Below are 23,072 nucleotides of genomic sequence, written 5' to 3' on the forward strand. Positions count from 1 at the left end.
GGGAACCCTGGTCTGCAAGCTGCTGCAGTGCTCCTTCTGAGAATTTCTTGGTGGAAACACAGGATTTGTCATAGAATAACGATCTGCTGTCAGGAAGTTCCTAGCATGAAAATGTTTCCTTTTGTCAAAACCAAAAGGTACTGTGCTGTTTAAAACCAGCAGCAAGCTCTTCATTTTCCAGTAAAACATCTGCAGCCCTTTCTGAAGAATGGACCAAGTCTACAAGGGCTGCAGATATACTTTGGTCAATCACTTTGCCTATGTAGTTTGTCTTTAGATTTTTTAATAGAACCAAGTGATATAAAGTGACATGCCAAAAGAAAGATATTTACAAAACAGTATAAAATAAGCTACTGTGGTATCATGGGTACATGTGACGTTTCCTAAGGACATATTGTATTAGAGGTAGGTGAAAAAGGGGAGATGATTTCTGTAACCTTCAAATATCCCAGGATCCTCCATTCACTAGTTTTTCTTCTTTTGCATTATTTTATTTTATATTTTTGCAGACACAGAGGGCTTATAACAACTTTAATGCTTAGTTTTTTGACATATTGAGATCACCCTACTATTACTTAAAGCAGTGCACATCTTCATTTGGTCCAAATAGGCAGATTCTGCCCATAATTTCAGACTGTATGTAAGTACATGAAGCCTTTGCTTCTCTCTGTCTGGGCAGACCTAATACCAGTATGTCAACAATGGCTTAATCAAACCTCTTTTAAAGAAGATCCCAACCACAGGTTAACACTTTTTCAACAAGCACTGTTTAAATGCTGATGGTCTCTGAGAGAGAAGACATCCCTTAGCTAATTTTCCATGCCCGTCTTTGCACTGGACAGTCCTGGTGTGCCATCCTGTGTCACATGTTCGAGAACAAGAAAGCCACGGCCCCGTAACCCAGCGGGGTTGCATGAGCTCTGGAGTTACTTTGCTGCTGCTGCTGCCACTGCTGGTGACAGAGTTAGTCATTTGCCCTTGCTTCTTTGGGACGAAGAAACTGTAGCGGACATCCACTGGTTGAGTTGGATCAGTTGCAAGTATCTGCACGATAAGAACCTCTTTTGTGGCAGAGTGTCCCATGGTGTGCAAGAAATCATCTCTGTGACTCCAGCCGCTGTAGTTCATGACAGTCCCGTTGATGTCAATGATTGTTTCTGAAGTGGAGATCATGTATTTTCCATTGACAAGGTACTCACCGTTTTTCTTTTTCAGGGCCAAGTAGGCAGTGAACCTGCTCTGGTCCTTAGTCTTGTACTGTCGAACTTTGATGTGGGTTGCCCCTTCTGGGATTTTCACGATATCTGTGTAGCCCTTGCTGAATAAGGGAGATTAAAAGAAAGAGTATTCAGTAGCTAGCGTGAAACAAATCTCAAGTCCTACTGCAAAGCTTAATGAAGTCACTGGTACGGCACATCTTGCTTCGTTTTAGTTCAGGCCCTGAATCCATCTGGCTTGAGGCTCATCTAAGATTAATTTAACCAGGTTCCACTGTTTGTCTATTGTATTGTTCTTTATGTTCTTGAAGAAATTTCTACTGCACTTATTTCAAATTGCTTAATCTTTAGCTTTAGTAACGATTTTACGTGAGTCAGATACAAGAGGAATGAAAAAACAGATAGCTTATATATTTCAGCAAAGGGTGGGAGATATGAAATATGATGCACGCTTTGCCTGCCAAGGAAAGATAATGAGATATGAATGGCTTACAGCTGTTTCTTGCTGTCTTTGCTATAATGATGATTAAGGAAAGCATGAGCAGAGTAACAGCTGGGTAGAGGTACCTTGGGAACATTTAAAAATAATCTTGATCACTGAGAAAAAATTTGTTTACTTTGAAAATCATAAAGCTGAAGATTAATTGTCAAGTGTCCAAAACGAGGTGCACCCAAATGTTTAATTTGTACCATCACAGAGTTCTCTCAGTTGCTACTTATGAAGTATCTGAATTCAGATTTAGAAAGAGATATTTAACTCTTCTACCGAAAGTGACAAGCATTCAAAACCTGCAAGTGTGGTGGAACGTATCACTATCTCAAGTGTGCTATTTATTTTAACTTTACTGATACATAGAAAAAATCTAAAGACTATACATAGCTAGAAGCTACCAGCTGGACTTTGGAGACTTGCATTTTCATTTCTATACCTGTGACAAAATCATTCTGGAAGTATCCATATCTGAAAAGTTTAGTGCTGAAACTTCTAGAAAAAAAAGGAATGAGAAAATATACCAAAAGTACATAAAAGTGAAAGGGTCTCCCTTGGGACTGCTTAAAGAGCAGACTGCTAATTTTGAGAATTTTTGGCTGCACAAGTAGAGACTGCACAGACTACAGATTAAATGCTTGTGCCATTCCTCTGCTATTTCCAACAGTTATGGGACAATGACTAAATCTCTATTGATTTAGCACCTCCATAAACCTGAAGGAATATGGTGTGAAAAACAGGCTGGGGGACTCTGCTCTACAGCACTGCACAAATATTGTTAAATAACATTTGCCAAAATAACTGTTAAAACATGTTATTAAAGTTACAAAATAATTTGTTCAAAAACTAAAAGCAATGCTGGAGAATTCAAGTCATCTGCACATAGAACTGTAACACTCCACAAAGAGGCACTTGCAGCCTTAATTCTCCTGTTTCCCAACTTGTGACTATTTGGCATTACAGCCTTTTAAAAAATTCTTAGGAAACAAGTTTGCAGAAGATTGTTTTTGACTGCTTTGAAACAAAAAAGCACAAACAAATGTTGTTATGGCAGTTGTCTGCAATGGGAAATACTCGTTGCTCCTTGTAGGTTTAATAGTTTCCCAGTACATTTAATGTACAGGTTGCTACAGTTTCGTTTATAATGGACAGCAACGCAGGAGCTGCTATTTTTCAGTGGAGAGAAGATAATTTTACTACAGCCACTGCCCTTTCATATGTAAAAACAGTTTACAGACAATTAAGATTTCACTGTTTCAATGAGGGGTTTATTTTAAAGTCAATTACTCACATAAGGGAATTGTCTCAAACAATATTTCCAATAAAAAATAAATCCTTGTCATCCCAAAATTCAATCAAAATCAAGTCAGAACATACGTGTTACTTACAGGTTGACTATTACTTTCTAAATGGGACAACTTTCTGAATACATTGAGGTTGAATTAATATTTTACTCTCTGACTAGTCTTATTTCAGTTAAAGGCATGATTTGAGGAGTAAATGTAAGTTCATAGGAATAATTATAATAGAATCTCACCATTTACAAGTATATGTATGCTACAGATCTGGCCACGCTGAAATTCACAGAGTCCTTTTAACATTTTTGCTGGAGCCTGGATTCTAGCACAAGGATCACTACTGAATCACATGAAGTATATTTCACACTGTCATCTTCTTCATTTAGACATCCCAGACATTTCAATATTTACAAATTGGAAAAGATTTGGTTTATATAATTACTAATTTGGATGGTAAGTCATTCTTTTTGGCAGAGGTGTTTTGGCATCCTTAGGTGAGTAATCATTGGTTTACCAGGAAGAAGATTAGTTACATTTATTTTTAGAATAAATTCACCCTCAAAGCCATTTTTGACTGCTATTAATCAGTATGTAAAAATGTATAGAAATAAAAGGTCATTTCAGGAGTCAGATTTCAACTTCTGGTAGCTATCAATATGCTATGTAAGAATTTGGAAGATATAAACCAAAATCCAGTTTATGTACATTTGAAAAGATGGTACACTAATGCAGTCACAGATACTGGTTAGAAATTATCAACTAAAAGTTTCTAAGAGTAGACAATTACAGCAGTCCTGTGAGAGCTTGGAATCTATATAAATGATAATTAAAAGTCCTAATTTTTCTATGAAACTTAAGAATTGAAGAGGGAGGGAAACGAGTTCACACAGAAGGTAGACTTACTTGACATTGGTATCTCAGTACAAAGCTTACTGCTGCCCTCAATGTGGTCAGGGAAAACCATGGGGGCGGTTCCTTTCATTTTACTTGTATTAAGTTTTATTATAGCTAAAAGCTGAACTCCGACAGAAAAATGTCGTATGGATAACTGCTATAAATATTTTGACTTAAAAAAAAAATCCATCTGGAGATTGACATTATGCCAATGGACATGAAGGGATATAGCAAATGCCATGTTTAAGCCTATGTTTACTTCCGACATCTCATCTAGTCATCTAAGCTCCCCATATACTCAGCAGTGTGAAAAGGTGTTTTTAGGGTATAATCCCTCTCAGCTATTAAGGAAGACTTTTACAGCTGTGCTCTAATGCTGGCTGCTTCTCTCCACTAACTACCCAAGGAATCCGTCACTAAATCAGGTGGGATGTCCTCATTGTCATCCAAAGTTAGATGAGATGAAACACGTTCTCAGCATGTACTTGCTAATGTAGCATCATCTGGGAAATGCAGAGCTTCCGATACACCCAGATTATTCTGACCCAAACAACTTTCTGATTCACTGTTCTCTTCCGTTTTCTCTCTCCTCTAGAAACCACAAAACATCTGACCAGCAGGATTAGCAAGCAGCACAAGATGCTATGTCTTATTCTAGGCAAACTTCCTATTACTGAGTGCTCACCTGTATCACTGGCACTTTCTGTCAGAAATGGACTGGGTACAGTGTTTTGCCTGTTGATTATTTGCCAGGTTCAGGGTATTGTTAAGAGGCCAGCTGTAAACATCTGGAAAGTGCAATAAAGCACAGGCAATGTACTTTTTTTTGTTCAATCTTCATATGAAAGTAAATCGCATTTAGAGACAGAAAGAAAGCAAGCACATTGCAGAATTACTATTTGCACAAGAAGAGTCATTTACTAATACTCAAGACCAATACCTCTTTTTGGTAAAGGTTCCCATGACTTTTGTGCAGCTGGAATTGTCTCCTCCACACACCCCGCATTTGTCGTACTGGAGCTTTGAACCGATGATGCCATCACAGCCAGTGCGGATACATTTTCCCCGGACGCAGACTGAATTACTGTACGGTCGACATTCAGTGCCATCAGTTACCTATGCAATCAAATGACTGTTAGTTAAAACTACCATGGAAAAGATTTCCTTCTGTGAATCTGACTGGAAAATCCCAGTTACTTATTTATAGCACCCATGCAGAACAGAGTGCCTACCCTGACAGCCTAGACTGAGTTCCTCTAACATTCCCAGCATAAAAGCAGATGAAATTGAGCAAAGGGCTGAAAGCGATGACAGATAACTCCACCGTAAGACACTAAAATGACCCTGGCTTTAATGATGGTCTCACAGCTTATTAATAATAACAATAACAGTACTTGGAGATAGCCTTGCATTTGAGCTATCTACATCTAAATGTTACCTTCATAACATCTAGAGGCAGAAAACTGCAAGTGTAAGTGTGGAAGACATTTCAGTTCGAATTGCATCTGATAAAACAAACTGACCACAAGTCACAACTATACTAATTGGCTAATTATTCTATATTAATTGGCTTCATAAGAGTTACTCTGGACTCCCTTAACATAATTCAGAGTAAAACTTATTCTTTTACTCATAGTATTCTTTCTCCTCCAGAAAACCCCAGAATGACAGATGACTTTCCAGGCAGAAACCCCTTTATCCACTACTGAAAACAAACTAGTGCAGAGTGCACTAAGAGGCCTGTATTTTTCACGAATCCATATATTGAGATGTGGAAAAACTTATCTCATTTTAGAGGCCAATCCTGGTCCTAAGATAACCAGTGGATCAAACCATTAAATCTAATCACACAGTTAAATCTTTGAATCATATGACTAACTTCTTTTCCCTTGTTGTAGGGTAAGATTTCTAAGATACAGGGTACTTCTGAACTGAAGCATGAAATCATGATCGGAGATGCCATTACCTTCTGAGAAAATACCACATAATAGCCAGTTCCTTTGGCTCGGCAGGTGAGCTTGCAAACGTCTCCAGGAAGTACTCCAGCATACTTGGGGACCCATTCAACAAATGTCTTGACACCCTTTGCATCAGACTGATAGCCATTCCTTGCTTCACACTGCTCTTGTCGGAAAGATTTAGCTGTAGAATTATTCATGTAATTAGTGACTATTTCAGACCACGCTGCAAATATCATTATGCTCATCTATTCCAATTTCTTTTTTACATAATTTTTAAGTTATGTGACTTCCCCTCTTTACTTAGAACTGGCCTTCAAATCCTTCAACTGTTTTAGCTTAGAAATCTTCCCATGACATAATAAGCATTAAAGGACTAAAGTTTGCATTATGGTTCATTTTCCAGGACTGAAATTCCTTTTCATTCAAGTATCCTTTCTGTATGGCATCAGTGTGGAGAAGGGGGAAGAATTATGGTATTGTATTAATGATAAATGTCTTGCCTTGGTCAATACATTTTGGAGAAACTACAATGGACCTTTGTTGTTTCCTTTCTCAGTACATGTTCAGTATTTACTATCTATGAACATAGAGGCTGGAGCATGAAGGCACTTTGGCACAGAGGCACTTACCATTTGCTGGGCAGGGTGTGACGTTGCAGGAGCGGTAGATGGCCCTCTTGCCGGTGCAGTACCGGCCATTGTTTCTAGGAGCTGGGTTATTGCAGTGACGATAAGCAAACTGAACTCCTCCACCACAGGTGCGGGAGCACTGTCCCCAAGGTCCCCAGGACCCCCAGTTACCATGGCTTGAAGCCTGAAACATACAGAACAGTGGGAGGTAAGGACATCACCCACGTGTGAATAAAGGTGCTACATCTCAAAAACACTGCTAACATTTTCCTCAATTGAAGGCGATTCCTTGGTCATTTTAATCAGGGGTAACAGGTTTTAAGAGCGTTCTTTCTCCCAGAGGAGTTAATTTCTGTCTTTTACCTGCACATTCATGACATCTCATTTGGCACTGTGCATGCAAGGGCAATACTAGGCCTTGCTCTGCACAGTCACCTTCAGCCTGTTTCAAGGAAGACAAACATGCACCAGTAGTGTCCATAGTCTCATGTGCTGCTCTCATTTTTTTTCTATTCCCACCCCTTAAACCAGATCCAGGGGATTCAGCTCCCAGGATATGTTTATAAGGATAATCTGTGATTAATTAAATGCAATTATTGTTATGTGTAGGTATTGCTCTGAATTACTGTCAAGAGATGGAGTTGTCAGATATAGTTTGCAACTCTACTAATTTGGCTCCCTAAAACGAGAATTGCAACCACTTACAGGTATTGCATGAAGAAATATATAATTCTATAAAAAAAGGTGTTATAAGGGCTGTAGCTTGACTAGAATGACTCGCATAGTTTGCAGATATCTTCACAAAGCTCTGCAAGTCTGTACCTCTCCTGTGGATATAGGAGGTACTGTCTACCCAGTTAATTTAGAAGCATATGAACTGTGCAGTTGACAGCTCTCAAGAGCCTGGGGACTCTCCAGACGTATAAAGTTGACAGAAGGGACTCTGTCACTGAAGGTAAAAACTTTTCTGCTCCAGAAATTATATTCCAGATGAACTTCATCAATCTTTCTCTTCACTAAAGTTAGGGCCCTCGGGCCTTTCGGATAAGGGCTGTAAATTAAATTTACAGATTTAATTTACCTTGCAGTCTATTGCCAAGAAGCCAGGAAGCTAAGAATAGGTCCTTGACAACCCTTCCGTATGTCCTGAGACCTGACTTACTGAATGGGCAAATCCTCTACTCTGAAGGGATGCTCCTAATTTTCCAGGAATGAAGGCTTTCATACTTCAAGAAGAAAACATGCTTCCTGAAACTCAGCAGCGTTTTTCCTATATCCCTCACCAATAACACTCCAATTACATGCTAAAAAATAAGGCAGCTTTCAATCTGACTTCCATAACGTCTCTTTCACTCCCACAAAAATCAGCGCCTTCGAGGATCGCGCCTTCTAGAATCCCCTAAGGTCACAGCTGGTAACTTACTGAGTAGTATTTCTTCTTGGTTTTGTCAACACATTTTCCCTGGAGGCAGATCCTCCCTTTTCCACATGGTGTTCCCTCCACAGCAGGCAGCTTCTTAGTCAGACAAACCATCTGACCTTGGCGAACAACTGCACACCAGAGGCGAGAGCACACGTCCATACCAGGACACACTGTGTATTCGGGTCCAAACGCCAGTTTGCATTGACGAATGGCATCATAGGTTTGTCCTGGGAGCTCCTCGGGGCCCAGGATCTGCTTTCTTGGTTGGTCCAGTAAACAGTTACCTAAAAGAGCAAACCAGCCTATTATTACTCATTTCCTAGTTTTCTCTGCAGTGCTGCAAATCTGTCATTCAAGTTAAGCAGACCAATAACGACAGTGAACCTCATTCAAAGGATGCTGACATGAACTGAAAGGCTCTCTGAGGTGTCATCAGGTTTTGGACAAGGTCATACTATTGCAACTGTGTTCTCACTGAGCAGTGCACCAGGTGTTGAGCTGTCTGTTTCCAATCCAAGGGTGTAAATGAGTTTTACTCGGGTCCCTTTGGACCTTTCATTCTGGTTTCCTTTATTTGAATTGACTCTGAACACATTCCACTCTATTCATCAAGCTGTGATTTAAGGAATGATCAAGACTCATGGCAAAGTACGCAAAGTTGTCATTTGATTTTTGAGACAGACCGTCAGACATGGTAAAGCTTCTAAAGGGACGCCAGAAAAATCACAAAAAACAGTCTTGTAGCTAATGAGGCATTTAAAAGAAAAAAAGAAAAAAAAACCACAACAGATTAAAGGAAAAATATAAGCGGCATATCAAAACTAACGTTGGCAGTAAATCTGGACTGGGCTTTCATTGTAAGGAATGGTACTTGGTTGCTTCTGGAATTAGTTTGAAGAGGCCTATCCATTTTATACAAAAATACATAAATAACAGAAAAAACCCTAAAAATAGCATAAATATGAAGAATTGAATATGTGTTTTGAGATATATTGCAGAGGTCAAGATTTGTCTGGCACACTCTAATAATGAGAATTCACATTTAGGTTCTAGAGGATCAACTGATAGATTTTTTTTTTACTTTTAAAAAACTTACTTGTTGACATGGAGAACTATTTATTCAGTGTAACCTCTTCTACACTTCATGAAAGGGATATGTGGTCTGGGCAAGCTTCACTTATCCCTGGCCAAAATAACTTACCACAATTTACCTCACTTTGGAACCTACATCAGCGTTCTTCAGTTGGATCATGGGTGAAAAAAGGCTATCTATAAAATCTCACTATTTACACTAAAATGAGATAGAATTTCAAGCAATGGCAGTGAATTTAAACAAACCAAATACTCCATCTCTCAATGGCTTGTGTCTTCCCTCGAGAAGACATACTTACTGCAACTGTTCCTTTCCTCCTCTAAAGACTAAGGCCAGTTAGGCAAATCAGCCAAGAATTCTTTCTGCAGAAAGAATCACTTATTACCAAAAAACTCTCTGTCTTGTTAAACTTGTTCCATTTGTCCTTTGCTGACCCTGATTTACCCTAGCCTTATCTTTAATCTGGATTATGCTGTTTTTTTTAATGAAGACAAGGTGTGCCAATGATAACTGATGAGCTGAGTGCCATGAGATAATTAAAAGTACCCTAGCATTCAAAGCTTGTTGTAGTGTAAAATATTAAAGTCATGGTGAAAAGTGAGATTTTTTTTATGGGGTCTCTGAAAAGGACATCATTGGCAAAAGTTGCTGTCAAAAATACACAAAATACAAAAATAAAAGCAAATAACAGCAGAAGTCCTACTTCATATACCTTGATGAGGGAGGAAGCTAGTACAGTGTTAGGGCAGTGATGGGAAGGCACTAGCATGTCAGCATTTAGTGGTATACGCTACTATTATATATATACTGCAGTGTTCATCAAAGTCCCAAGTGCAACCATTGTTCGGTATTTTAAATCATTGTAATAACACAGAATTTCGCCATGACAGATGCTGCTGACCATCACTGATATCTGCCATGACTGACATGACTGGAAATATAAATTTAGAGAAAAAAAAAAGTCACATCCTTGCGTATACTTGATTTGTCATTTTAGTTAACACCTGTTTGACTATCTTTCACATGTGAATAACAAACAGGTTTCACAAGCTTACATCGCAAATACAGCATTTTCTCCCCTTCAGAATACAGAGGAATGAGATCCAAAGTTCTCCTTAACCGATACTGCTCTGAGGAAACATGTAATGTCTATAAAGCCAGGTGTTTCAGCTGATCTCACACGATAAATTCAAAACTGAAGATAGGAAAGGCCCCTAAGGCTTCCCCACAGGAAAAAAAAATCTTTACATTTACAGATAGTAGCAGTGGTAATCTATGTTTAGACAGGTTGCAATGAAGTGCAGGTGTTTCCACCACCACCTCCTACTTGTAATGGTCAGAAAAGACAGAGTTCAGAAGCTGGAGAATGATTTGCCCTGGGCCCCCTGGTTGAGAGGGCAGGGAGGGCTTCAATTCACTACATGATGTTTCAACACACAGAGCATGTATATACTGCTATTACCCTTTTTTGTCCTGAGTACCAAAGAACATCTGTGTGCCCTGGAATAAAGCAACATTGTTGTCTCATGACAGTGTTAATTAAGCCATTGTATTCTCTCTCCTCAATGTTATGTGCAATATCTCTTGGGGAAAAAAGGCAGAATAAGATCTGTGCAGGAAGCAGATAAGCAGGATATAAATTAATTAAAATAGAAATAGTCCTTGTTTCAGGTTGCACAGAGCACTGAGCACTCTGACTAAACACAATAAATCGCAAGCAATCATGCCACAGCCTAGTGGTTGGCATGACAATAAAGGCAATTAGTACCTTAGGAGAGGGCTGGCTAAAAGCTGATGGAAATAAATGTCACTGTCTTCTGGACACTAACTCAGCCTTTTCTTCCTAAATGTCAAACTGCTGTCTGGGGTCATCTCATGAGTGTAAAACAAATGGTGATATCATGACAATGATGTTTATAGTTCTCAGAGCGGGCCGGCCTCAGGAGACAAGGAACCAGCATCTTGATCCTCCCCAGACCTTTTGGTTGACCTTGGACAAGTCATTTATATTGGGATTTATTTAGCTGACTTTAACTGTATGTAATGCTGGTGTCTGCAACGTTTCTCTACTCAGGAAAACGAGTTTATGGTGTAATTCAGCACCACTAACGCAACTGATGAGATCAGTCGAACCACTGATGCCATTGGTTAGACCCCTTTTCACTTTGATGGGAACTTAAATACCCAGTTTAGGAGTATCTACCTACATAGTAAATACCCACATTTTGTAAGATGAATCTGCTCCCCAACACCACTTTACAAATTTGGAAAATAGGAACATCAGTACTTGACAAAGTGATGTTAAGGAATAAGAGTCAAGACTGGTGTTTTCTGTTAGACCAGTATGGGGCGAATATCTAAATATATATGGGAACCTTACTTAAAGCTTTGATAAGACATTGGCTGTTCCTTTGCAATAGAATACTGCTCACAGATCCAGACTTCTGGACTTCATTCACAGTTCATTATGCTTACCCATAAAGAGCAGCAGATGAAGCACTTTATTTATTTCCCCACACTGATGCTGCCATATCCTGTTTGTAACAGCACAATTCATAAGCTCATGCCCATTCAGACCAAAAGCCTGGTGCAAAATGCCTACGCTGCCTATCAGAGAATGGAAGAGTCTCCTCTCCTTCAGTGTTTCCCACATAAGCTTCCTGTGACTATGTGAAATCCAGTCACAAACATCCTAAAAGAAGGTGTGGTATGTGGATATCTGTATTCTTGTGTTGCAACTGCTATTTTGTGCCTTCCTTATCTACATTATGACTGCAGTGCTGCCCAAAATTACACCTGAATGGTTAAGGTTTTTTTCCTCTGCCTAGCAGCACTTCAGAGAGACGGGATTTTCTTCTTTCTCTGAGAAGATTGAAGGGGAGCTCCTTCTTGAAAACAAAAAGGAAGGGAAAACACTGCAACTATAAAACAGTACATCTGTGCCAGCTAAGGAAAAAAATGAGCAACCCAAAAAGCAAACACATGCTTATTCTGAAGGAAACATGGAAATATGGCATGTTTGCACTGTTTTATTATCAGCCCAAAGCAGTCTGAAAGGCAGCATCATGCTCTACTAGGATCCTGTGGTTTCTGGTACGCTCAGCGTACATTACAAATGGGAATTACGGAGCTATGGATTCATTCACTGGCTGGAGGAAGAAAATAAAACTAGAAGTTCCCTTCCTAAAATAACTCATGTCCTTTCAGCACAATAATTTGAAGAAACGGCAATTTAAATCACTGACTTCCATTTTTACTTCATAAACAGTGTTTGTGTTCTGTTAACACAAATCTTTGATTTAAAATAAATAATTGAAAAATGATAAACTTCAACAGAAAAGGAAGACTGTTAGAAAATATCTCTGAAGGCCTGATCTATCAATAAAGAGATTCCCTAAACATTGTGTCTTTGAAATTACACCAATAGCATCATGAGTATTAGAAAGGCAATGCACCCTAACCCATGTGCTAACAGACTGACAGATCCTAAACCCTTTATATGCAGCAAAGAATACATGACTTTGTGAAAAGTGTCAGCAGTTGAGGACTGCTAAACTTTGTGTAGAGGAAAACAGCACTCCTGCTGAACAAGGAGACCATAATGAGCTCTGAAGGATCTGAAGCTCCTACCTACTTTTACTGAAAAAAAACTGGCAGAGTTATATTCTTAGACCTGTAGGGCTGATTGTTACAGCCCCTCCTGTGACTGATAGTTACATTGAGACTGGGTCCAGCTCATGGATAAGGGTCCAAATTTCAAGCATCCCCCCAGGTACAAACAAGCCAAAGGTGAGGTGAGTGGGAGAAATGCTCTCTTCACTTTCTTTATTGTTGGAGAAAGTGAGAAAGTAGCTAGCTGGATGCACAGTAAAGAGATGTCAGTTCACGAAAAAAAAAAGGGAAAAAGTGAGAACAACCTTTCTACTCGCCTGCAGCAGGAGAGGAACAGAAGAGCCAACATAGTTCAGAGCTCCTTGCGCTAAGAGGTCATTCATGGATGGCATGGGAGGTCCCTTTTTTTTACCCCACTGAACTGTACGGCACCTCAGTAACTAAATTCAAGAAGGAAAGTTCTCTTCATATGTGGAAACTAACTTGGTAATATTAAGTCAATACCAGGGCAATATGGACCATAAAACAGGACAGTACAGATTAATGGATCTAATAAAATTGAGAGAAAAAATGAAGTCATTCTCCAATAGAGGAAAACAGGGGAAAATATCTCAGAGAGTACTGAAATTAGCCGACAAAATATTTAAAAGCAAAAAAAACCTTTACATTCAGCAGACATACCATATTTTTTATCCATAAGCTTTTCGGTTACCATAACAACTTGATCCATTCATTCAATTATGTCATTTTTATCTCAGCATTTTGGAATTTGAATGGTTTGTTTAAGAGCTGCAATTGCTTTGGGAGCACAATGAAGACTTTAAAAATCATTAAAGAGTGAAAACTATGCTTTTTTATTACTACTTTTGGAAAATGAAAGTTTTGCACTTATTCTCCAAAGGGTAAATGACATATTTAACAAATATTAGTTACATGACTAGGTAAGCTCCTGGGGTAGAAGTAATCTTTTATCATATACAGCACAGAGGAGTCTTAATTCTTGCTTACAGCCCCTCTACATAAACATAATAAATAGAATGGCATTATAAATGTAATAAATATAATGGCATTATAAACATAATAGATGTCATTAATGGTAACAAGAACACATACACTCTGCTCATATCTGTAGTCTAGCGCTAAGTAGACCATATCACCCATTTTAATTTCTGTAAGGAAAAAAGCCATTTCCTTGTGTCCTCTGTTTAAAGTACTCTCTGAGCTCATATCTGTGGCATTTGAGAAGACAAGACTAGTTTCATGCTTTTAAAAAAACCTCTTCATGTTCCAGATCATATTATTGCCAATACACACTCCATCAAGTCTTTCTTTTCTGTTGCATTTGAACCATGCAAAGGGAGGGTGAGACTCTGTAAGCCTTTTAGACCTTTGCCTTGTTTTGCAAGAACTTGCAAGATAGTCCTGAAGATGGGCAAGGAATGAACAAACTGGTACAAAATATTCTTATTAAAAAAATAGATCACAGAAAAATTAACGTGTAGCTGACACAAGGTGTGATAATACGTACCATGACCATCATCGAAAAATTCTGTTATAGTTGCTGAAGTGCATTTGGACCAGGGTTTTGAAGCATCGATGCTAGTCAGAATGGAGGACATCAGGCGCTTATCTTCCATGGAGCCAAAGTTCTCCTCACAAAATTTGGAGTCATCATGGGAAAGTCCAAGCAAGTGCCCTATAGAAATGAAACAAATAAATAAAACGATATGACTATCCATAACAGAGTTTACCAGCTGAAGCTCACAGACAAGTTAAAATGAATTGTATAATTCATTCTTAAATTCTGAACAGCAGCCCAAAGCAGGACACTTAAAACATGATGTCTCTGCTCGAAGACAAAAAAGCTGTGACAATTTACACCATTACATATAGCAAGGAAGTAATGCCATCAGCTGACATGTCATCAAACTGTGCTAACTGAAACGTGATGAAGACTAAAGGGAGCTGTACTCTTTTATATTAGTCATCAATTTAGTCCTTACTGTTTTTCCAAATCGTCTTCATCAAGAAGACTAATACTTCACTCTGTAACGATGTTCTGCAACTGTCTAGAAAGGTGCTACTATATGTTTCTAAATGGACAAAAATGCTAGTAGTTATGGAGCAACTAAACAAACTGCGTGTAAGTTCTTAAAGCACACCCCTTGCTGAAGGATCAAACAATCTGAATAATGTTTTCAAATAGTCTCTTCTGTGTAGAGAGTTTTGTTTTGTGGGAGGGTGCTGCTTAGTATTGTTTTGGTTAGGGTTTTAGTTTTGCTGTTTTTTTATTTTTAAATGTATATGGTATTGGATCTTTATACCCCAGAACACAAAATAATGTGCACAGAAAGCAGCACATGATGGAACTTGCAAAAATCCTTAATGTCCAGGGGAGTTCAGTCCAGTGCTAGGTGAGCTCTTCTAAGTGTAACAGCAACATTTTCTGTAGTTCAGTGATCCCCATCTTCTCTAGTCTCTGGGTAGCAATAATAGATCGCAGGCAACACACTTTGTTCCCTCTGTAGACAGCAAGTTTAACTTTAATTTCCATACCTACACTGGATTATTTCACAGCCAACTTAGTATCCAAGAGGCAGAAGACTGAATAGGAACCAAAGCTGCAGGAAGCTCAAGCCTGAACTTAACTTTCTCCTGGTCTAGTCTTCAACCTAGGCCAGGAGATGATTAACCAGCCATCCAGGGCTAGACCAAGGGTGCTTTAATGGTAAGGGCAAAGATCACCCATCAAAGCCACTGCAGAAAAATAAACCTGATGCCCTCAAATAGCAGCTGAAGAGACATGTATTGTTCTTCAATAACTAAAAGCCTTCGGCTTCGTACCATCGGCTTCATGTTTTGGTGTAACTGCTGTAGACTAGCTGTAAGGTGACACAAGTAGGGACACTGATTGCAGGATATCATATTCTGATATCCATAGTAATACGCATGACAATAGTAATAACAATAATAATACCTACAATACAGGCTGGAAAAAAAAGAAAATCAGCAAATTTTACCTATTTGCCTTATATAAACTTGTTACGTTGTTTTCATCTGCTTTGGGGGAGAAGCCAAGAGGAAAAAGATGGAGGCAGCACTCACTGTTGAACTGTATCTGAGATTAGGAACGTAGATATCTGACCAGAAGTCTGTGTTAAGGCTGCAGGAGACCAGAAATCAGGGTTCTGCCCTGTGAAAGAGGCCAAGGTATCATTTGGCAGCCCTATTCCCAGTGATGCTGGTTCCCAACCTAAGGATGGAGCTACAGGAAAAGTGACAAGAGGAACTTGATCTGTCACTTCTAGTTGTACCAGTGATGACTGAGAACAGCCAGTCCGTCTTCTGCAGCTACTGATTCCCCACTGGAGGGGAGGTGGGAAGGAGAATGAAGAAGGCATTTCTCTGTTTTTTTTCTCTCTTCCCCTGATGCACACACATTTACCAACATAATTCAAATACAGCTACTATTTGAATAAAAGGCCCTGTAGTATTATAAATGCTAGGAAGAATTTATTCAAGGAACCTGGGTTAACACTGATGAGAGTTAATACTCCTTTCTCTGTTACTACTGTTGCTAATTGCTATTGCAATGCTATACCATAAGCACATTGCTGCAAAAACATAATGAATCAAACTTTCACACTGAAGGCATGTCTAATTACTGGTGTGTTTTATATGCAAGATTTGGGCTTATTTTTTTCTGATAGGTAAAACCACTTTCCTTTGGCAATACTTACTATATAGGGGCCAGATAATGCTATTTTTATTCTGCACTGAGACACAGCTGAGTATCAGTAGGTACATGTCAAGTTTCAACGTGATACAGCACTATATAAATACTTGCTCTGAAAAGATGACAACATCTTTGTTTTATTTAAGCCAAATGCTGGTGTTGAGCAAAATAATTCACTAGGAAGATTATGATTTTGAGCAGACACATTTCTCTGACAGAGTAACCAAATAATCAGTGCATCCCTTCTAACCTATAGAACAAATTCTGTGGAAGTGTCACAGGCTAAGCGTTTAATGAATCAGCAGCTACTCTGCCAATGAGGACTACCTCTGACTCTGCCAAAGTCTTAGACACCGACAACGAGAGTCTTCAGGAAACACAAAGATGCTGTTATTTTTGGCTGCCGTTCTAGACAATGTTATCGCTATGCTTGTGTTCGTGCTAATGCACTGAATGGCACCAGGTCACACCTTATGTCTGAGAACTACAAGCAGAGATGACAGGTTAATGAACCTCAACACATGCCTAGTAGTAATATAACTAGAACCATTTTCTGCTGACATTAAATAACTCCTTGTAGCACGTTTCACCAGTGTTCTGCTAACTTAAGCAAACATTTGCTAGAGAGGGCTTTGGCCCCATCCCCTAGCTTTTGTTGACATACCCCTGAATATGTGGCGTAGCTCCCCATTTAAATCAGGACCGCACACACACTGCTCTGCAGAGCTGTTCAGGAGTTTCAGCCAGTTTCTTGTACTTTACTTGAGTCTGTGCACTTGAATATGCATATATTACCAATCAATTATACAGAAATATTTGCAAAAAATTAGCCCAGCAAGCATGAAAACACCATACTGGCTGACCTAAGTCTTACGATAGCAACCTTCTCTGAGACAACTTGTCTGCCTAAAGGTTGCAGGAAGAATGCTTTTGTATTTAATGTCCCAAGAGTGCTCCTAGTTTTAACACTGCTAGAAATTACTTCACTGCAGCATGCCTGTGAAATAAGGTAATGAGCTTCTGTCAGTGGAAAAGGAGTTTCATTTCTAAGGTACTAAACAGCTCTAGATGAGTAACAAACGCTGGAGGTTTGTTCAAAAAGTTCAGCCAAATAACATCACATGGCACACAATGCATGTTCACTGTAGGATATGAATAATAGTTGGGTGCAAAACAGCGATTTGAGAACTTAATTTTTCAGAATGCTCAACATTTCATAGCACCATTCAGAACTACCCAAAACTCTGTGATGTGAAGGATTCCATCTTGTAGGGCAGAATTCAAGTTTCTTAACTTTAACGCCCTCTGATACTGCTCTGCAACACTCCACCCATTTAAGATACAACATCACTCTCTACAGGAATCCCCTTCTTGCATAACCGTACTTCACCTTTCGTAACTTTGTTCATCTTCCATGACAGACATCCCACATCAGCACATAACAAAAGACCTAATACAGTACGGATACGCACAAGCCCTGTTAATGCTGATGCTTCTGAATGTGCAACTTGGACATCTCTTGAGTTTCTCTGCTACCTATGACATTCTTTTAACAGTTTTTGTGTGTGTAAGTTCCTCCTTGCACCAACCTTCATCAGACCTGGCTTCAGAAAGACCTCTTCGTCTTTTCTTTCTTTTCCGTGTCTTTTCGTTTCTCAGCCCCAGCTCCTCCTGCAGTGCAATTTGTAAGCAACCCCAGCTTAGACTACCTATTGTCAGAGCAATGTGGTTGCACCACATCAAACTATGGAAATTCTACAGCTGGGCAATGCAAATGCTCCTGGAGCAGGACAGGAGTACATTGTGCTTTAGCTTGCTCCTGGCTTCCCTGCCTAAAGATGGTATAATTCCCTTCCCGCTCTACTTTGAGAGATGCGCTGACTCTGCAGAGAATGTAACTGCTGAGCTGTGGACCGCAGTTGTTCTTCTCCCTTTCTTTTTTTCCTCCTCCATATAGACAAAAGAAATATCCTTCAGATATGAGAAAGCCTGCAGCCAAATCTCAAGCTCTTCACTTTGAGTAGAAAGACTGCAAATTTTTCCATAAAATGACCGCAAATTAGTCTCCCTCTCAGAAATGGTTGGACACTCTCTGTGGAGAAGTTCAGAGTAAATAAATAAATAAAATGAAATGCTTCTCAGGCAACTATTCAGCACTGAACATTTCATCCCAAATACTTTGGCAAAATACCTCAGGAAACTGAAACAGGGTCATCTTCTGGAAAGTGTCAAGCTACTGGCTTCACCTTAATTAAAAAGTGCAGCATAACTTCTATACTTTACAATGATAAACGGAGTAAACTGAGGACATACCTCATTAACAGTGTCTACTTTGTCATATTAAATCAGGCCATTGTTCTAATGCATGACAAGAACTAGTCACTTGGCATACTTCAGCTTTTTGAGGATAAGCTTCCCGAAGTATTTGTGAGTCTTGTTGTTTTTTAAATTTTCAAAAATAATTTAAAAAAATATGACAAGGAAAGAAGTAGGAAGTAGCAAATATTTTCAAAAATATACAATTCTGATTGTCAGTACTGGAGCTTCTAAATTAGCTAACAGTGATGTTAGTGACGGTAATATCTGTTCATAGCATTAAATATATGGATTCTATCTGTCCATACTGATTTGCCAGTTAACTTTGTATGTATGCTTACAAACACTGCAAATGCAACTTTCAAAGAGTTTTATGGAACTAAAATTCCTAATTCTAATCACAACTTAAATCTCTCTCTCTCCTAACTTTGCCTTTTAAGGCATTCTGACGAGACTTAAACCAGATTAAAATATATGACAAACTTCCAATGACTCTTAAAACTGTTTTTGCCTTTCGTTAAAAATAATCAAAATTCAAAATATCACAGTGATCTGTAATCTCTAAATACTGCCTACAGAAATGAGAACAACAAAGTACTACTACACCTGCGCCCTTTGTCCTTTTGCATCTAAGAACTAAAGAAGGGACACTTCTCTTCCTATTTGAAAAGTCTCCTCCCTCCGCCACCCCTCGCATCCATGAACATGCTGGTATTACCACATATTGCTCAGGACATTAGGGTGGTTTCTGTCATTTACTGGTGAGTTGCTTCCTTTCATAAGAATCAACGTGAACAAGTGACAGGTGATCCCTCAAGTGATCCTGTACATAAGCATAATTCCAGCGAATGCTTTGGGCAAAAGCAAAGACTTAACAAATACAAATCTTATAATGAAGGCTTTTAAAAACTATGCCAATTTTAGCACCACAACATTTTGTACTGCTATGAACTTCAAACGAGGCTACCGAAAAAAGAAAATAAAAAGACTCCCAGCAGCTGTGTAAAATGATGACTGATTGAGAATGGGTTAGTAGATCATCTGATGTTTTCAACTTAATGAAGCATCTTACTAGTGTTGACAGTTCCCACTGAGTGAAAATGACATAATATAATTTTACCAGCAGGATGGTGTTTAGTTAAGTTATGCTGTAGGAATGTACAAAATGGTAAAAGAAACAGATGGTGAGGAGGCAGGGTTTACCCTCGTGCAAGTGAAGAGGAGCTAGCCTTCTTGTGAATTGGTTCCTTCCCAAACGGCAAAAAGACCAACCAGCTAAATGGACTGACAACTTTTCCTCACTGCCTTCCTTCTCCCCTTCAGGTGAGACAAAGTGTGACTACATCAGTAAACTGTTGAAAGCAGTATGAAAGCAACCTGCAGACTTTGGACCCTAGTATATTTTGGAACATCATCTGCAAGGGACTGTTGGCACAACTCCGTCTGTTTAGATCCTGAAGCAAGAAATGAAGAAGTCAACAGTAGTTATCAGCCTCTGGATCCCAGTTCACCTGCACTGTTTGCATTCCTGATAGTGGACCTTACACTGCACAAGCTTTCCTACCGCAATAACTACTGAAGGTCAACACCTATTTTACAGCCCAACAGGAAATAATACCCCCAATGGGTTCAAAAAGAATTCCTACATCTTCTAGAAATGGGGTGTATATTCCTAAAATAAGGTGGGAATACTCCAAAGCAATTATGACAAATCAGCTAAAACTTAACATCCTCTCTGAATATCAGGAGACAAAGAGCTCTGCAGGTAAATCAGGAGTGCATCAGAACTATGTTGCAAGTAAGAACTATGCAGCAAGTAAAACCCAGCTTTTGCTAAAGCACAAATCGTGTCAGCTCTTTCTTCTGGAAAAAAACCCCAACCTTGTTTATGGACATAGACAGATCTCTAATGCTTGAACTGAACAGCATGTCAAAGTACAGCTCTTGCACTGAATTTGACCACAGGACACATGCAAAGTGACACAGCACGCTAAAAAATGCTGCAGGCATTGTAATTTGTTTTCTTAGAAAAGCTCGGCTCTGATGAAGCATGGGATTTTCAGTGAGGTCATGCCTTTCACCTAATTTTCAGTGGAGATGACTGGGGTACAAAAGAAGGTCAAGTGATTTGCCCAAGGTTACCCAGTAAGTCACTGGCTCTCACGGGATCAGGATTCAGGAAGCTCCTGGCTCAACATTCCTTGGTCTAATCACCAGCCCATACCTTCTGCACGAGCCTCTTGCTCTCTCCTTTGCTAAAAAAAAGGATTACATGCGGTAACTTTTAAAAATAAAACCATTTCTTTCTGCATGTACCGTTTTTCTAACTTCTGTGAGTACTTGGCTCCTCGTTAAGAACTGCATGCTGATATCACTCAGAAATCCTCTTGAAGTCATGGGAATTTTGCATAAGAAATGATGGACCTAAGCAATAATGACTAATAAAGTTGTTTTTTTTATAAAACATAAGTGCTCTGAATTACACAAGCTTACAAAAAACATGCATAGAATGTAAAACTTGCTACGTCTCTTTCTCCATACTTGAACTTTCCTTCCAATTTTCTTTTCTTTGACTGCTATCCCTCACTTATGAAGGAAAAAAGAAAAAAAATCACTCTTTTAAATCTCCAGCCCAGAGGCAGTTTTTAATATTTCTAGCTTAAAAGAGTTCTTCAAACTGAACGAAACAATATCTGAAGTGCAGCTTCTTTTCAGGAGCAGACATTAAAAAAAACCCACAATCAGACATTCATACACCAGTCCTGCAGACTTTACACAAAACAAACTTCTGCTGAAACGGCTTGTTGTAACAGACTTCTGCGGGAGAGCACAGATACATCATCCCCGTCAGACAGACAATTTGCAGGCAAGATTCTGTCCAGGCAATGTGGACTAGGCAATCAGAAACCACTATGTCCACATAGACTCAAATAATCATTAAAAAGATGTGGTCTTGGAGGTCCACACCACATCTGCTATCCTAATTAATGGGGCATGTAAAAGATAAATATTAATTTTAATGAAAAAGTGGGACATGGTGACACCCATTTCATGTCTGTCCCACTCAGAGTAACTCACAAAGAATATAATTCATGGTAGCTTGTGGTAAATGAATGAACTCTGGGAGAGTAGATAGTGCAAGAATGTAAAAATTGCATTGCCTGCTGCCTGTTTGTTGTGTAATTCTGTCTTCCTCTCTGTACTTGAAGTACTTTCTGGACAAAACCTACATGATCGTATCGGTAGTATTTACCTGCCAAGGAGGAAAATAATCCCTACTTTCCCCTGCAATCTGGAACACTGGGGATTCTGGCACACACAGCTGAAGTGGACTTCTTTTAGAATCATAGAATCATTCAGGTTGGAAAAGACCCTTAAGATCATTGAGTCCAACTGTAAACCTAACACTGCCAAGACGACAACTAAACCATGTCCCTAAAATAATTTTTGATAATGATTGTTATGAAACATTAGGCAAAACCCAGTTTCATTCTCAATTCCCTTATGGTTGCAGAGATATTGATATTTCACTCCATGTATTTGGCTTTAAGTTACGGTGTTTCAGGATCTGCAGCAGCTTTTCAAAGCATAGCACTTGTTTAATGTAATTCTTCATGAGGTTACATGTACACAAAGACCAGCACAACTCCAGAAAACCTCTGAAAACTCGGGCAATGTTAGTGCTGTGTCTGAGTCACTTCCTGAAGTCTCTGGTTGAGAACTTGGCCCTCCACTTCCTCACTTCTCTGTCAGAATTGCTTCACAGACATTAAGAAGGCAAAGATCCCAAATCTACTCAGGCTTAAAAGTATGTGGCAGATAAAGAAAAGCTCAAGCATATTCAGGACCTGAGGATTCAATTTTTCTACATCATACCAATTTCCCCCTTCCATCTTTCCACTTTTCCATACAAACTGTCTCAGCTTCACTAAAAAAGGTTTGTTTTAAGCACCATGTGTGCTGTAGGCGGAACAATTATATATTACATATAACATTGTAAGTTAAGTTAATCAAAATATTGTTGGGCAAGGCAAGAACTTTTACCCGAAATTATAACCAGCAACCTTTTGTGCAGCTGATGTTTGTGTTTTGAAGCATCAGTTAAATTTTCTGCCCCACTCTTCACCTCTTGTGAAGTCTTAGTTTTGACTGCCCATCTTTTCTCTTAACCAAAGGGAATATGCTCATGAGGGCTTAATTCAAGAGCTTTTGCAAGCAGAAGTTTAGATAGAACCTTGAAAAAGGTTCAAAGAGAAGGAATAAAGTAATTTTCCTGATGTATGTCATCAGAGAAGACTTGGATGAGAGTACTCCCTCTCTCTTTTTTGTTGTTTTAAGAAAGCAAATCTGCCTAATTATGATTACCTGGATATTTGCCTAAACTTAGTCTGTCATGAAGGAAA

At 39.0% G+C, this 23,072-nt stretch overlaps 1 protein-coding gene across 1 annotated transcript in view; it reads right to left on the reverse strand.

Annotated features, from left to right (window-relative positions):
* Positions 1-496: 496 nt before the first annotated feature.
* The window catches only part of ADAMTS5 (ADAM metallopeptidase with thrombospondin type 1 motif 5), a 42,345-nt gene continuing 19,769 nt past the window's right edge, over positions 497-23,072 (reverse strand). The window contains exons 3-8 of the mRNA XM_068417414.1: positions 14,146-14,313; positions 7,913-8,196; positions 6,490-6,673; positions 5,866-6,041; positions 4,840-5,015; positions 497-1,318 (exon numbers count right to left, since the gene is read on the reverse strand). Coding sequence (XP_068273515.1) covers positions 745-1,318; positions 4,840-5,015; positions 5,866-6,041; positions 6,490-6,673; positions 7,913-8,196; positions 14,146-14,313 — 1,562 coding nt within the window. The 3' untranslated portion in view covers positions 497-744. The remainder of the gene's footprint in view (positions 1,319-4,839; positions 5,016-5,865; positions 6,042-6,489; positions 6,674-7,912; positions 8,197-14,145; positions 14,314-23,072) is intronic.

The sequence above is a fragment of the Nyctibius grandis genome, chromosome 2 (assembly GCF_013368605.1).
Source record: "Nyctibius grandis isolate bNycGra1 chromosome 2, bNycGra1.pri, whole genome shotgun sequence".
In the NCBI taxonomy this organism is placed as follows: Eukaryota; Metazoa; Chordata; class Aves; order Nyctibiiformes; family Nyctibiidae; genus Nyctibius; species Nyctibius grandis.